At 33.8% G+C, this 14,804-nt stretch overlaps 2 protein-coding genes across 2 annotated transcripts; one reads left to right on the top strand and one right to left on the bottom strand.

The window, feature by feature from the left end:
- Positions 1-3,156: 3,156 nt before the first annotated feature.
- Positions 3,157-7,244, bottom strand: LOC140878369 (protein NRT1/ PTR FAMILY 5.10-like). The gene is made up of 3 exons (XM_073281967.1): positions 7,188-7,244; positions 4,528-5,075; positions 3,157-4,243 (listed from the first exon to the last, which is right to left on the bottom strand). The coding sequence occupies exons 1-3, from the start codon at positions 7,242-7,244 to the stop codon at positions 3,427-3,429; spliced, it is 1,422 nt and encodes a 473-aa protein (XP_073138068.1). The 3' UTR covers positions 3,157-3,426.
- A 1,154-nt stretch (positions 7,245-8,398) lies between these two features.
- Positions 8,399-13,892, top strand: LOC140884041 (transmembrane 9 superfamily member 1-like). The gene is made up of 12 exons (XM_073290708.1): positions 8,399-8,705; positions 9,296-9,488; positions 9,576-9,680; positions 9,861-9,878; positions 9,955-10,049; positions 10,149-10,301; positions 10,496-10,630; positions 10,767-10,933; positions 11,728-11,822; positions 11,942-12,315; positions 13,069-13,342; positions 13,473-13,892. Exons 1-12 carry the CDS (start codon positions 8,631-8,633, stop codon positions 13,538-13,540), a joined length of 1,752 nt encoding a protein of 583 aa, XP_073146809.1. The 5' UTR covers positions 8,399-8,630; the 3' UTR covers positions 13,541-13,892.
- The last annotated feature ends 912 nt before the right edge of the window (positions 13,893-14,804 follow it).

The following is a 14,804-nucleotide window of genomic DNA, read 5'->3' as shown; positions in this document are numbered from 1 at the left end:
GGTTCGTGGTGCTACGAAGAACCCAAGGGTTAACCTAAATATTAACTATATATTTTAATATTTACATTTCATAAGGAAAATCCAGAAATCTCAAACGTTACATTTTTGCCTATAATTTGAATGGACCGTAAACTCCATTATGATCCACAATTCCCCACCCGGTCCAAGTACTTCAGCAATCCAAAGCTCGTTCCCGGCCCGTCGGGTGAAGTGTTTTAAAAAGCCACCATTGGATCCTCCGGGTATGGAAGATGTCACTCATCTCTTCCAACTTCAAAAGTATTGGAGGAGGGAAACAAATTTATTGACAATAACATGGCATTTCAAATTTGTTTTATGAAAATATTCATGAAATAAAAAAAATAAAATGTTAAAGGATAGGTACGAAAAAAAAAATAAGAAAACCATGAAAGTAAGTTATTGCTTATTTTTTTAGGGAAACAAAACAAATAAACTAGATATCAGTTTATTTCGAACATAAAAAATAAAAATAAAAATTGACCAATACTATTATTTTTCAAACCATATGTATAAGTAAAACAAATACCAACAAAATAGTCAGGGAGAGGAATAATTGGAGAAGGTGTTTATAAATCATTCGAAACAGAAAATATGGTACATGCGAGATGCACGCGTTATCTAAGAAAAATTTATAGTAGTTTTAAAATTTAAAATAAAAGTTATTAATTTGTGAATGATTGAGGTGAAAATTAAATGCGAAGTAAAAACATGATAAATAAATATAATTTGATGGTTTGAAATTTTTTTAAGAATTTAAAATTTTACCATTATACCAAAATTAGTGGGCGAATGAGATTTAATTTTAATAAATAATATAACTTGACTATATTACCCTCTAATCAATTTATTAAATTCCATAATAGTCTCATAAAATCCAAAAATAAGTTTTCTAAATTATAACAACTCAAAATATTGTTGTTATGTTTGTCAATATTTTTAAATATAGTATGCAAACAAATTTTTAGAACATTATTGATTTAAAGAACCATTCATTACCCTTAAAAATATCATTCATTATTATGTTGTATTTTCAATTTTTGAGATATTTCATTCTTATTTTTTCATAATTTATTTTAAATTTATTACAACATAAAAAATCAAACTTTTATTTAATCACAATATCTTATAATTAAATGGGAATGATTACCAATAAAAAATTTTATTCAACAAAATATATATATAATTTCAAATTTGAAGTTAACATATTTTATCATATAAGGAAAGTAATTAATTAGGGATAATCTTGTTTATAAAAAATTATATTAATGAAGTGGAGGGTTAATAACAATCTCCAATGAAAATCAAACTCACAAATCACAATAATATCTTCAAAAACAATTTTCAAATTAATTTAGAGAAATTGGAAGAAATCCATAATCGATTTCAGATCTACTTTTGAATCCAAGAATCGATTCCCATTTCACTTCACTGAGTTTTTGTTGAAGAGCAGCAGCAGCATTTGGTAGACTTGCAAGACACCGCCGGGTTCGGTTCGGAGTCATGGCTATCCGGCGAGGACGAATCCTCGCTCAGTCGCACCTTCTCCTCTCTGTCCGCCGCAGCCGCCACCGCCACCGCCACCGGGAATGTGGACCGTGTTCTTTTTAACGACTCTGTGGAGATTGTTCTTCTCGTTCAGTCTCTAATTGTAAGACAACCGCCGCGTTTCAGTTCGTTCCATTTTTATTTTGTTTTTGAGAAATTTGGAGAGATGTGTTTACTGTATTTCTTCTGTTTGACATTGACGCTAGGACCGGAAAGCGACTTCTTCGTTTACGAGAAAGGGTTCAATGATCTATACCAAAACGCCGTCTAGAGAATCCCTTTACAAGAAGGTAACTTTTTTGTTCATTTTTTATGGTTTCTGGAAGGCAATCTGTTTTAGATTTGTATGTCAAATGACTCCAATGCGTAGAGGGTTTGGGATCCTTTATAATGGACATTCTAAATGTGCACGAGATATTCAAAATATTACAACTTTGCTGTCAAGTACATCGATCCGAAAACACCCACGATCTACTTCATTTTGGTCCTAACTCATGCATCACAAACTCAAATAATTAACAGGTTCAGAAGCTAGACCTTGCCAGAATCCTTCGAAAGTATAAAGAATACAAACAAAATTCCAAAATTCCAGCGGTGTTTTCCTTTAAAAAAAAAAAAAACAAAACAAAATTCCAAAATTTTATTGCAGCGAAATACAAAAGGGGGTATTGGAATAGAGGGAGGAGAGGGGCCAAATCAGACATATATATGAGCATCATGAAAGAAAAATCAACATTCAATCACAAATAATAAAAATATGGGGTGGTCATATGGTATCTTGTCGCACCAGTGCAAATACTAAAATCTAAATAATATGGAAAAATATTAAATGCACTTGAAATTGGATTAAACTGTTTTTGAAATCACAGTAAATGCAAGTTATATATAAAGACATTGAAAAAATGTTATATAATATTTTGAAATCTGTTTTTTCTCATGTCTATTTATCTTTGTAGAATATAAATTACTTGAAATATATATAGAAGTTTTCAGCTGCCCAACAAATTTCTTCTCACTTCATCCTCGATGGGTTTTAGTGGCTATTTATCCTTGTGGAATATAAATTACTTGAAATATATATATATAGAAGTTTTCAGTTACCCAACAAATTCCTTCTCACTACATCTCAGATCACTAAAATCCGATAAAATCCACCATCGAATTTTAGTGGTCGGACAAAAAATAAGAATGAATTATTGAGCAGCTGCAAAATTATATATATATATATATATATATATATATATATATATATATATATATATAATATGTCAACGGCGAATACAGACCTAAAAGGTGTAAATTTTACAAAATAATAGTCATATTAATTATATGTACTTTTTTGTTGATGTGTTCTAGTTAGGAAATAGGAATAAATGAGTCATTTCAATTTTGATACAATAAGATCGATAAAATGCGTCTTTTTAACAGATCAATATAGTTCTAATATATATATTAATATCAAAATTGAAATTTATGCTGGTAATTTTATTTTCTAATTATAATAACGATATGTCGTAGAATTGATTTTCATCTAATGAAATAACCATATCATAAAAATAACATAGCCATCTCCAAAGACCAAAATTAGTGTAATCACTTCGTCAAACCGAGTAAAATAAAGTATTTAATAACAGCATTCAAAATTCCCCCAGTACGTGAACAAAATGATACAGAAATACCTTAATCACCAGTACATATACCAGTCCTCATTGTAGGATTGGTGACAAAATTACATCAAACCAACACCCTGTATAGCCACACAAGAAAACCTCCTAAACTATAGTTTGCATCAAATTCGACAAACAGCACAGCATTTGTGTTTGTTTACCCAAGAAAGTCGTAGCCTTCGATATGATAATATCAAATAACAAGTTTCCTGTTGTAAATATATGATCTCGAGAAGTAGATATGCACAATGAGTGATGCAGCAGTAAGCCCTGCCAGTAGCCAATAGAAGTAATCGAAGTGTGCCCGATTCAAGTTGTCCGCGAACCAACTAGTATGGCCATTTCTGCTCGTGGTCTTTTCAATCACAGATATGAGAAAACTACTTAAGAAACTCCCTATGCCAAAAATACTCAGGTATAGAGAAATGCCCACACTTTTCAGTTCCCCAGGAGCCTGGTCGTAGAAGAACTCTTGGAGACCGACCATGGTGAATACATCAGCTACTCCGAAAAATAAGTACTGAGGTATAAGCCACCATACGCTCATTGGTACTGTGGCCTTTGGAGTGTCAACCAGTCCATGTTCAATGGCAATTTCAAGACGCTTATTTTCCACTATGGCTGCAGCCACCATGGAAAGCATCGCGAAAAATATCCCTATACCAATGCGCTGAAGCATTGATATGCCTGAAGGTTTTCTGGTTATGGCTCTGGCAACTGGAACCAATATACAGTCGTAGATAGGAAGGACAGTGACGATAGCTATGGTGACAAAAGATTGTAGAGAAGCAGGTGGTATTTGCAAGCTAGAAGTGATTTTCCGGTCCATTGTAACCCCTTGCTTGGTAAATAAAGTAGATACCTGCGCAAACACAATAGCATAGACCAAAGATGTCGCCCATATTGGAACAAGTCTAAGAACTGCCTTCGCCTCTTCAATGTCATCAATGCTACAAACTCTGCCATCTTTCTTTGACCCATCAGGCATAACCAAGGCTTTGTTTAGAAATCTACAACAAACTCAAAACATTGAAGATGTAACACCTCTTAAACAAATGGAAAGCATTCTATTTTTTCTACTCAGGGGAAGATGACAAAAGGCAACAAGAAGTAAAGCAAATTTCTAATTCTTGATTTTCTTCAATAATGCAATGGAATCCACTAAATCATACGAATTGTAATAATCCACATCAGCATTTCGCATATCAACATAATTTTGATAGGTTCGTGTTGCACAGAATTAAGCACTTGCATTCTAGTGTTTGTGAAAATAATATTAAGTGTTTTTACTCACTTGAATTGCTGAATGCCCTCATGAGCCAGAATTCCCTGAGCTTCCTCCTCTGTGGATATGGCTGTAGGGTTAGTCTGCCAGTTTCTAACTGCTCTGACAAACACTTGACCGATTCTGATAAATGGGTTTATATCATCGCTGTGTGCGCGAAATCGGTATGTCTTAGTCCCCAGGAAAAAAATAATCAGGGCAAGGCACATGACAATACAAGGGACCCCAAAGCCAAGACCCCATCCCAGATTGTCTTGGATGTAGTTCAAAACAGTGAGAACCACCAAAATACCAGCAGAAAAGGAAAAGTACCACCAATTAAAGAATGAGCTTTTGGCTTTACACTCGATCGGATCTTGCTCATCAAATTGGTCAGCTCCAAAAGCTTGAACACATGGTTTATGCCCACCTTGGGCCAATGCTACTACATACAAAGAGAAGAAAAATAGAAAAACTTGAAGCTGAGGTGGGGAACATGCTGTGCTATTGGAAGCTTTTTGGCAGTCGGAATCTTCGAATGGATAAAAGAAAGCCGATGCAGTCAATAATCCAAGTCCCTATACTCCATCCCATTGAAAAAAAAAACATAATTAGCCTTTTCAGACAAGGAAAAAGAATTCGAGAAAAGTATGTGAACAAAAGATCTTCATGCTAATCAAAGTAAGATTTATCTAGCTACACGTGAGGTTTGTATTCTTGCATGATTGCATCCGTACGTCCCACCACACTAACCTAAACATCACCATCTAAAAGCAATTGGCCAGCTCCACGCCACAAGCTTTTTGGGATCGGGGCAAATAATTCGGATCGTTTTACATTATTAAAATTTTAATTATATCGGGTAACTAAATTCCGCGGAATTTTAAACTTTCCTTAAAAGGTAAATCACACCCTTCTAGGTAGCCAGATGACTGAAAATGGACTTCTCAGTTCTCACCTCCTGTTTCATGATGTTTTATTTAAATCGTTTCTTGGAACACACTTGCTTCACGTCATTAACAAAATAATAACTTATGAATGTAATGATTCTTGATAATCATTTTTAAAAAAACGTGGACCAAAATATCTCCTTATATTTTTTTTACAACAAAATTTTGTTGACTCGATATAATTAAAATTATAATAAAAATCAAATAAATTTGCCCACATTTATTCTTATGTTAAACTCACTAGTATATAAATTTGGAGAAACGTTATTCTGCTTAGGGGTGTTAAAAATAAACTCAACTCTTCAACATGATATGTGTCGATTCGAAAAAATATCGGATTATGATTGGAGGGTTTTGGGTATGGGTCAATCAGGTTTACCCGAAAGTTAACTCGAACAAATTAATCGGGTTCGAGTTCGGTTCGGGTCAACCCGGATTGACCCGAGATTACCCAAAAATTTCGGGATTGACCCGAGAATAGATTACCCGAAAATTTTTATTATTATGTTCTATATATAATTACGAAATATTTGCTACATTTTTATATGTGTAAATTTGAAATAAATTTATTGTAAATGGATATAATAGATTTTCGTTATTTAATGTTTATTTTGTACAATTTTGATTTTTTAAAATAATTTTTTAGTTTTTGTAGTAAATATACTTTAAATTTTCTAATACTAGAATTTAAAATTTAAATTATATATAAACTTAGATTTTATTATTATGTGTTTAAATTAAATATTATTATTATCATTGTATGTTTGGAATTTTTATTTAATTATTATTTTTAAATAATAAAAATAAAATCTGGTTGTTTCAAGTTCATCAAATTAGCCAGGTTCGCGTTGGTTATTTTCAGGTTGATTCGGGTTTGAGTTCGAATTAAGACATTTTTAAATAATATTTTCGCCGACCCGAACCTACTCAACCCACCTGATTTGACATTGATGCCCCGCGGTGCGGGAAATCTATGGGCGCCACTGAGCTGGCGCTCACCTCATTTTTTTTAAAAAAAAACTGTTTTTTCCTTATTTTTGAAATGCTCAATCTCATCATCACCTTCACTATTATATCCATCACCTTCACGCCTCACAACCACCATTACCAACACAAATCACCATTTTAAGAGATTGTTTGCAAAAGATTATATTTTTTGTAAAAGTGATAAATTTATAGATTATAAAAAAATTAAAAAAATAAAAAATTGTTAGTGTTTGAAAACAAATGTGAAAATATAAAAATCAAAATTGGGTTACCCAATATAATTAAAATTTATATAAAAATAATATTTGACCTCTTATGCCAAACACTTTCATAATCAAACAAAAACCATCTCATGCGGGATAAAGTCTGATTTGACCTCTTATACCAAACACTTTCATAATCAATTACCAGAGCAATGATAATTCTGAGATAGATTAAATGAGATATATTTCATACGACTTGATTTATATAAAAATATTTATTTTTTTTTTATGTAAACAACAGTGACTTTCATTTCAGATATTGACTCATTGTAGATCATGAAAGCATTGGATGCTTCCATATTATGAAGAGTGGACTGGTTATCATCACGAGACAATGCAAACCAAAGCCGATTCGAACCGGTCTGTAGGGGAGGGCCAAAAAGGACAGCTGGTCCTCCTCAATTTCCCTTTTCAAGAACCGGGCGATCGAGTTCCCTACAAACGGCCAAAAAACAACACAACCCAACCCAACCCAATCACAAACAGAAACCTCATGTGTTTTGACCCTCACACGCATTGGTGGCGCTCTCTCAATCTCTTCCCCCATAAACTCCAATTCACAGCCCGAAATCACAATGAAAGGCCCGATCAAAACGATATATTCTCCAGCCAGCCCTTTTCATTCTCAGCCACAGCCATGAATTTGAGCTCTTGGCTCGGCCGCAGCAGGCCGAGGTACTTGCTGTTCATCCTCGCTCTTCCTTTCCTTCTCCCATTTTTCTTCGCCACATGTCCCCTCATCTGCGCCATGGAAGTGTACTTCCAGATACGCAAGAGGCGGCGGAAGGCGGCGGTGGACGCAGGAAGAAGTGGTCGTCGCCGCCTCGACGGAGTCGGTTTGCTGCAGAGGTACCTGGAAGACCAGCTAATGCTAGTGATGGGATCCGTGCAGCAACTTGAAGACGCTGGTGAGGATTGATCGGGCTAATGTGGAATATCTGGATAGCTGGAGGACTCGATCGCAACGGCATTTGTTATAATCTGTGTTAATTAATGTGTAGATATACAAAAGTCAACACTACAAATGGAAAAATTGCGTTGTCAAATGAATTTGAACATAAGAAATTTGACTCTCATTTCCACTGCTATCTGTTTTTTTTTTTCATCACGTTCAAACGCGAAAAAAAGTTTCGGGCTTTTGCTTGTTTGGGTTCTCAAATTTTTCTTTTTCTAATTTTGAAAATTAACTTTTGAATATTAGGCATTTTACATGACTTGACTAAAATAAATAATAGATCAAAAATTCATAATTTAATTATATTTCACACCTCGCAAAACAATCATGTTATTTTAAAATTTCTTGAATTTTCCAATTTATATTTATATATATTATTATATTATATTATTAAAGTTGAACCTAAAGCAACCGGTTGGATTTCCATTCAATTTTTAACATAGATAAAAAAAAAAAAAAAACACAACAAAAGAAAATTGAGGACGGAAGGGTCATATAGTCTCATAGATGATAAGACTTGGAAGTTGGAACAATATGAATATAATACATACGGTCTCTAATCACCATATTTGTAAGTAAAAAAAAATGGTACCACCTAACTTAGCACACATTATGGGTAATATGTTATAAATATGCTATTATTCTAATATTTTTGCATTAAAAACTACGATATATTACTAATGGCTAATTATACTTTAAAAAGTATTTTTTTAAAAAATAAAAATTAACCGAGGAATGGAGTAGATAATTATATGTTCCAGTTGTGGGTAAATATTTGTGCATATAATGAGAATATTGCTCAGATCCAAAAAAAGGGTAGAATACTGAGTTTAATCTAAGCGTTATATCTCGTCGGAAATTCCAGTTCCTATTGAGATCTGAATTCTAACCAGAAATTGAAGTGAGAGTTGAAGAAAATTTGATCTTTCCCCTTCGCGCGTTACTGATTCAGATCCAGCAAACCGAGAAATTCAAGCGATGTGCGACGCCGTTCGAACACTCTGCATCTTTGTTATCTCGTTATCGTTCCTTGTTTCCTCCACTCTTGGAAAGGTGAAGTTGTCAGTTTATGAACTTTGTGTGTTTTGCTGGTTGCATACGCGGTTATTTCAATTGTTCCTTAGGTTATGAGGTGTGTAGTTTTTTATTGCTTCAATATTGATTTTGGTTGAATTTGATTGTCGGTGGTTTCATAGTTCTGTATAACTGGTAATGTATCGGGCGAGAAATGGAATTTGATCTGGTATGTACGGGAGAAGCAAGTTAACAGTGTGACGCCTTCCCTTTCCTCCTTTTTCTTCAAAATTTTTGTTCTTTTAGGGTAAAAAGATGTCGCTAGTCATCACCCTGGCGTTCAACAGGCTTCTTTTGGTGTGCTTCGATTTATGCTGATTTCTATTTTCTGTGTTGATTCACATTTAGCTCATTAGCTGTATTGCCTTTTCTTTTGTGGATTTGGTGGTTAAAATTGTTATATTTTATGTATAAACACATACTTGTGTATATGATGCCCAATTTGATCATAAAGTTTATGCCTTTTTGTGATGAATTTAATTTGGAGAAAATCTAATTTCTCAATTGAGTGATGGAGATAGAATGATTATGTTATGCATTTTTTATTGTTGACATCGCAAAATATGCAGTATCAAGCCGGTGATCCCGTCACTCTATGGGTAAACAAGGTTGGCCCATTTAACAACCCCCAGGAAACCTACAATTATTACAGCCTCCCGTTTTGCCGGTCATCTGAAAATGGTGCTCACAAGTGGGGTGGTCTTGGCGAGGTTCTTGGTGGGAATGAACTTATAGATAGCCAAATTGATATAAAGTTTAAGAGTAATATTCTTTAACTGAATTTTATTTAAACACAATCTTTCGTCTCCCAGAACCTTGGACATTTCATTCTACAATATCTTTTTGCAGAAGATGTTGATAAGACTACAATTTGTGAGATTGAACTGGACGCAGTTAAGGTTAAACAGTTCAGGGAAGCTGTAGAGGATTTATACTGGTTTGAATTTTTTATGGGTACGTGTCCGATGATTGTAGATTCCGTACTTGAGGTGATGCCGCATTGGTGTGGCTAGTATTTTTTCTATTCCTTTCATTTTTCAGTTCTTATTAAAATGTTTTCATTATTTTGCACTCTTACTCTTTCTTTCTAACCCCTGTTGTTTCTGTGTGCGCGCCTGGGTCTTTGGTGATAAGATGATTTGCCGTTGTGGGGTACGTTTATATATTTTCAGAAGTGTATTAGGCTGGTTGTGTTATACTGTGATTAACCTTTACTTCATTCGTGAAGGTTTTATCGGTGAGGTGCTTCCTGATAGAACTCGTGATACAAAGCATGTGCTTTTTACTCATAAGAATCTCATCATCAAATATAATGAAAACCAGGTGGATTCAATGAAATGTTTTGTCTGTTTCACACAGTAATTATTTTATGTTCCAGTACCAATACATTTTCTATCTGAAATTGAATATTTGTGCTTGCAGATCATTCACGTGAATCTCACTCAAGAAGTTCCTAAACCACTTGAAGAGGGAAGAGTGTTAGATATGACCTACTCTGTCAAATGGGTTTCAACCAATATAACGTTTGCACGCCGCTTTGACGTTTATCTAGACTATCCCTTTTTTGAGCATCAGGTATTTAATTATTTCTCGGAACATAGCTTTTGTCTGTGATTTCATCTATTCCGGTAATAATGAATTACACAATCTCTGATCACTTTTCTCTAAAGATACCATTGAATAGGGGGAGCATATACTAGCTATTCAGTTGATCCTATAGTTTATGTTATTCCTCCTTGTCAGCTTATCCAAGAATCATCATTTTGCAGATCCACTGGTTCTCTGTTTTTAATTCTTTCATGATGGTGATTTTCCTTACTGGTCTGGTTTCAATGATATTGATGCGCACCCTTCGCAATGATTACGCTAAATATGCTCGGGAAGATGATGATCTTGAGACTCTGGTAGTAATTTTTGAACTTTATTTTGTCTGCATAAAATATGCTGAAATTTGTTCCTAACATTTTTTTGTCCTGTGTGCCACTTTATATGCTTGCACCATAAATTAAATTCCTTTAAATTCTCTCTCTTCGTGTATAGGAGCGGGATGTGAGTGAGGAGTCAGGGTGGAAACTTGTCCATGGTGATGTATTTCGGCCTCCCCAAAATTTGGCTCTTCTCTCAGCTGTTGTTGGCACTGGTGCTCAATTAGCAACACTTGTATTTCTTGTCATCATTTTGGCGATCATCGGGATGTTATATATAGGGTACGTCAAATGCTTATGTTTTGAGATTTTAGATCTCGTTGCTATTTAAAATTTTAAAACGAGTTAAGCAATAGATCTAGCTTGTTTCGATCGGTATCATATTCTACAACGCTGAGGTTAGAAACTTTAAGATCATATGACACACAATAGTTGATATGACATCCAAACAATTTATTGGAGTGTAACTTTTTAGTTGGATCTAGTTCTTTGTTGACAAATTCAAGTTATTAGGTCCATTCTTGTTTCGACGAGTTTGTTATAGTTTAGGTTGTCTGTCATTTCTCCTTTCAGAGCCTCCAAACCCTTTTCCATAAAGAAGGGCAATAATGAAATAAGAAATTGTAATTTTAAAATTTAGACGTCCAAAAGAAATCATGTATGACTTCTATATTGTCAGTGCCTCAGTGGTATTATTATCCTTTATTTTACCGACAGTAGGCATTAAATAGTTGATTTCGCTCTGTATGACTTTGAATCAACTTTCACCCCTAAAAATTTTTTTAACTCCATTTGTTCTCTACCTAGATGATTTATAGTAATTTACAGATCATACAAAATTTTAGTAAGGCTCATTTTGGATTTCAACTCACTTCCTGTTTCTTGAACACTTTTTTCGTTTTCCCGTGTTTCGAGTCGGTAGTTTTTCATTTTTTACCCGCATGAAATTCATCTTCCTTTGGTTACCACTATCTTGGTGTCAGTTGCTTCAAGATATCAGAACAGTTACTATTTGTTTGTTATACTCAATCGGACTTGTTTCAAGTGATATAACCTGCTGTTGTCTTGTATATCAGGAGAGGAGCAATTGTCACGACCTTTATCATCTGTTATGCATTCACCTCATTCATTGCTGGTTACGTGAGTGGTGGCATGTATTCTCGAAATGGGGGTATGTTTCTTTTTACTGCCCCCATTTATGGTTGTAATTTTTATTGTAGCTTAAAATTTCCTTTACTTATAACCTGTTTCACCCCTTTTAAATTTTTATAAAACTAAATCATTTTTCAGGTAAAAAATGGATAAAGTCAATGATTCTCACGGCATCACTGTTTCCCTTCATGTGCTTTGGTATTGGGTTTGTTTTGAATACCGTTGCCATATTTTATGGATCGCTAGCTGCTATACCCTTTGGCACAATTGTGGTTGTTTTCATCATTTGGGGTTTTATTTCTTTCCCATTGGCACTTCTTGGTACTGTTGTTGGAAGAAACTGGAGTGGTACTCCAAACAACCCTTGCCGAGTTAAGACAATTCCCCGTCCAATTCCTGAGAAGAAATGGTATCTCACACCATCAGTTATCTCTCTCATGGGTGGTCTGCTTCCGTTTGGAAGCATTTTCATTGAAATGTATTTTGTCTTCACTTCATTCTGGAATTACAAGGTAATTTATTTTTCTTTATACACTGAAGCATCTGCAGAAATGATTGAGAATCAGGCCGCTGGGCTCTGCTTACTTTTTGTTTTCTTTTTGGCCCCATTTCTATATTACAAAGTACAATCAGATATGGTCGGTTCTTATAGTTTGAGAATAAAGGATCATATAAAGCTCTACTAGTTTATTTAAAATTAAGCTCTTAAAAATGTTTGACGAAGTCATTCATTCAAGTTAATACAAGAGAGAAAAATGTTGAGGGGAAAAAATTCGGTGGATAATTTGGATTCTGGAGAGTATTGAAGTCATCTTGAATAAAATTCATGTGATCTTAAAAAACAAATTGGCTGGGTTTTATTTTTATAAAAGATTTAATGAGACCTTACAGCTTATTCTTAATTCCCATAAAGTTGTTTTGAAGAGAAATTAACTACTTGCAAACATCTATAAGTTATTAACCATCTTGGAAGATGTTTGGAACATTTTATGAGGTGATCCAAACAGTCTCAAATGTTACAGTCTGTTACAGTGTATGGAAATATGGTCAATTTGATGCCTTACGCGAGTGAATTTCTTAGTAAAATCTTGGACAATCTTATATATGCTGACATTCAAAGGAAGTGTCTAAAAGAATTAACTCTTGAATAAACTGTCATAGAACTATAGTTTTTGACATAGATGATCGAGTTTTTGCTAAAGATCTTTGATACATTATCCTCTACCTGGGTAATTATGTGTAATTCTTTGCTGTGTTGTTTTCAGGTTTATTATGTCTATGGCTTCATGCTCCTTGTGTTTGTAATTCTGATCATCGTCACTATTTGTGTGACAATTGTTGGGACTTATTTCTTGCTGAATGCGGAGAACTATCACTGGCAATGGACCTCATTTTTCTCTGCTGCTTCTACTGCTCTTTATGTGTACCTCTATTCAGTGTATTACTATCATGTGAAGACTAGGATGTCTGGTTTCTTCCAGACCAGCTTTTATTTCGGATACACTTTGATGTTCTGTCTTGGGTTGGGAATGCTATGTGGTAAGTTTGTTTGTTCTTTTCTTCCGCCCTTCACCGAGGCATGAAAGAGCTACTTTTATCATTGCACTAAGAAGTTTTCATATTAGTATTATACACTGTTCATAACTATTTCATCTGCCTGAAATTTCAGGCGCAGTTGGATATCTCGGCTCTAGATTGTTTGTCAGGAGAATTTACCGAAACATCAAATGTGACTAATGTTAGTTATGTGCAATGGAGAACTCGGGTTTGGCCATTATTTCACAGAAAAGTTAATTGCCCATTGCAAGATCATGGAAGACCAGTTCTGCAGAGTCGCCAAATTATTTATGTTTTAACAGAAACGAACGGTCGAAGGAACAAAAATGGCCAGAAGACTCAATTTTGCCTTTCTCCTATTTACCCTCTTGGCATGATTTTACTGCGAAATTTGTTTAACCTATAAATCTTGATGTTTTGGTCTCGGTTAACTACCTTTTGCTTTTATTTCATTGATTTGACGTGGGAATGGTTCATTTTTTTTTGGAGGATTGTTGAAGAAATATGTCCAGACTTCTAAGTGTTATTAATATGTGATTATGAAATTTGAAGCAACTGGCAAGTAATTGTCACAGAAGTTGTGAGGAAATTGTTGTCGATTCTGTACATATATCAACATTATGAGTTATGTTTTAAATAATTATGTTGGTCAGCAAATGTATATTTGCTAATTCTCTCTTAAAAAAAGAATATGAAATTTAAATTATATGACTTTAAAAAAAATTGAAATTTAATTATATTTTATGTTATAGAAATACATAATATTTAATATACACAATTAATAGATAACACATCGTGCTTGGCACAGTAACCACTCATTTATTATATGACCTAGTAATAATCGACATCATATACATGCTACACCACTGCATAAGTGTTTCAACATAGTCGATGGTACGAAATTAAAAATTTTAATGCAATGACAAGATTTAACATCGAGAAAATTATTTTTTTCATGTCGGTATGCTGTAGGGTTTTTTTACTGTTTACAGTAAAAATTAAAATAAAATTTCCGCTCTCCTATTAGTGGATATAAAAACGGATCTTAACCATTTGTAGGGTTTGATTTTTGAACACATCTAACTTGTCCGTCTCCACGATTGTGAGAGACGTGAAAAAAAATATTATCACCTATAATTTGAGGGCATAACCCATATTTTTAAAAAAATAATGCTAGAGGTACAACCAATATATCGTACAACGATATTTACAACAATTATGTTGTGATATTTTGCTATTATCTCGTGAGATTTTGATATGATATCATGAAAATTTGTATTCAATTTATCGTGAGATTTAATAAATTAAAATTTTACATTGAATTTTTTATAGTGTAAAAATTATTGTACAAATTTAATTATACATGTAGCATTTCTTTTTTTAAAATAAATCAAGTCACGTCGCTCAAAATAACGTGACTTTATGTAAAAAAAATATTAAAAAA

This window comes from Henckelia pumila, chromosome 2 (genome assembly GCF_033568475.1).
Source record: "Henckelia pumila isolate YLH828 chromosome 2, ASM3356847v2, whole genome shotgun sequence".
Classification (NCBI taxonomy): Eukaryota; Viridiplantae; Streptophyta; class Magnoliopsida; order Lamiales; family Gesneriaceae; genus Henckelia; species Henckelia pumila.
Note: the sequence above shows the minus strand (reverse complement) of the source record. Positions and strands in the feature narration are given on the sequence as shown.

Coding starts and splice junctions, on each gene's coding strand:
- LOC140884041 (XM_073290708.1), top strand. CDS start 8,631: ATGTGCGACGCCGTTCGAACACTCTGCATCTTTGTTATCTCGTTATCG. Junction 10,050..10,148: donor TCAAATATAATGAAAACCAG/GTGGATTCAATG, acceptor TTGTGCTTGCAG/ATCATTCACGTGAATCTCAC. Junction 10,934..11,727: donor ATCGGGATGTTATATATAGG/GTACGTCAAATG, acceptor CTTGTATATCAG/GAGAGGAGCAATTGTCACGA.
- LOC140878369 (XM_073281967.1), bottom strand. CDS start 7,244: ATGGGGGAAGAGATTGAGAGAGCGCCACCAATGCGTGTGAGGGTCAAA. Junction 5,076..7,187: donor TGAGGGTCAAAACACATGAG/GTTTCTGTTTGT, acceptor GATGGAGTATAG/GGACTTGGATTATTGACTGC. Junction 4,244..4,527: donor GAGGGCATTCAGCAATTCAA/GTGAGTAAAAAC, acceptor AGTTTGTTGTAG/ATTTCTAAACAAAGCCTTGG.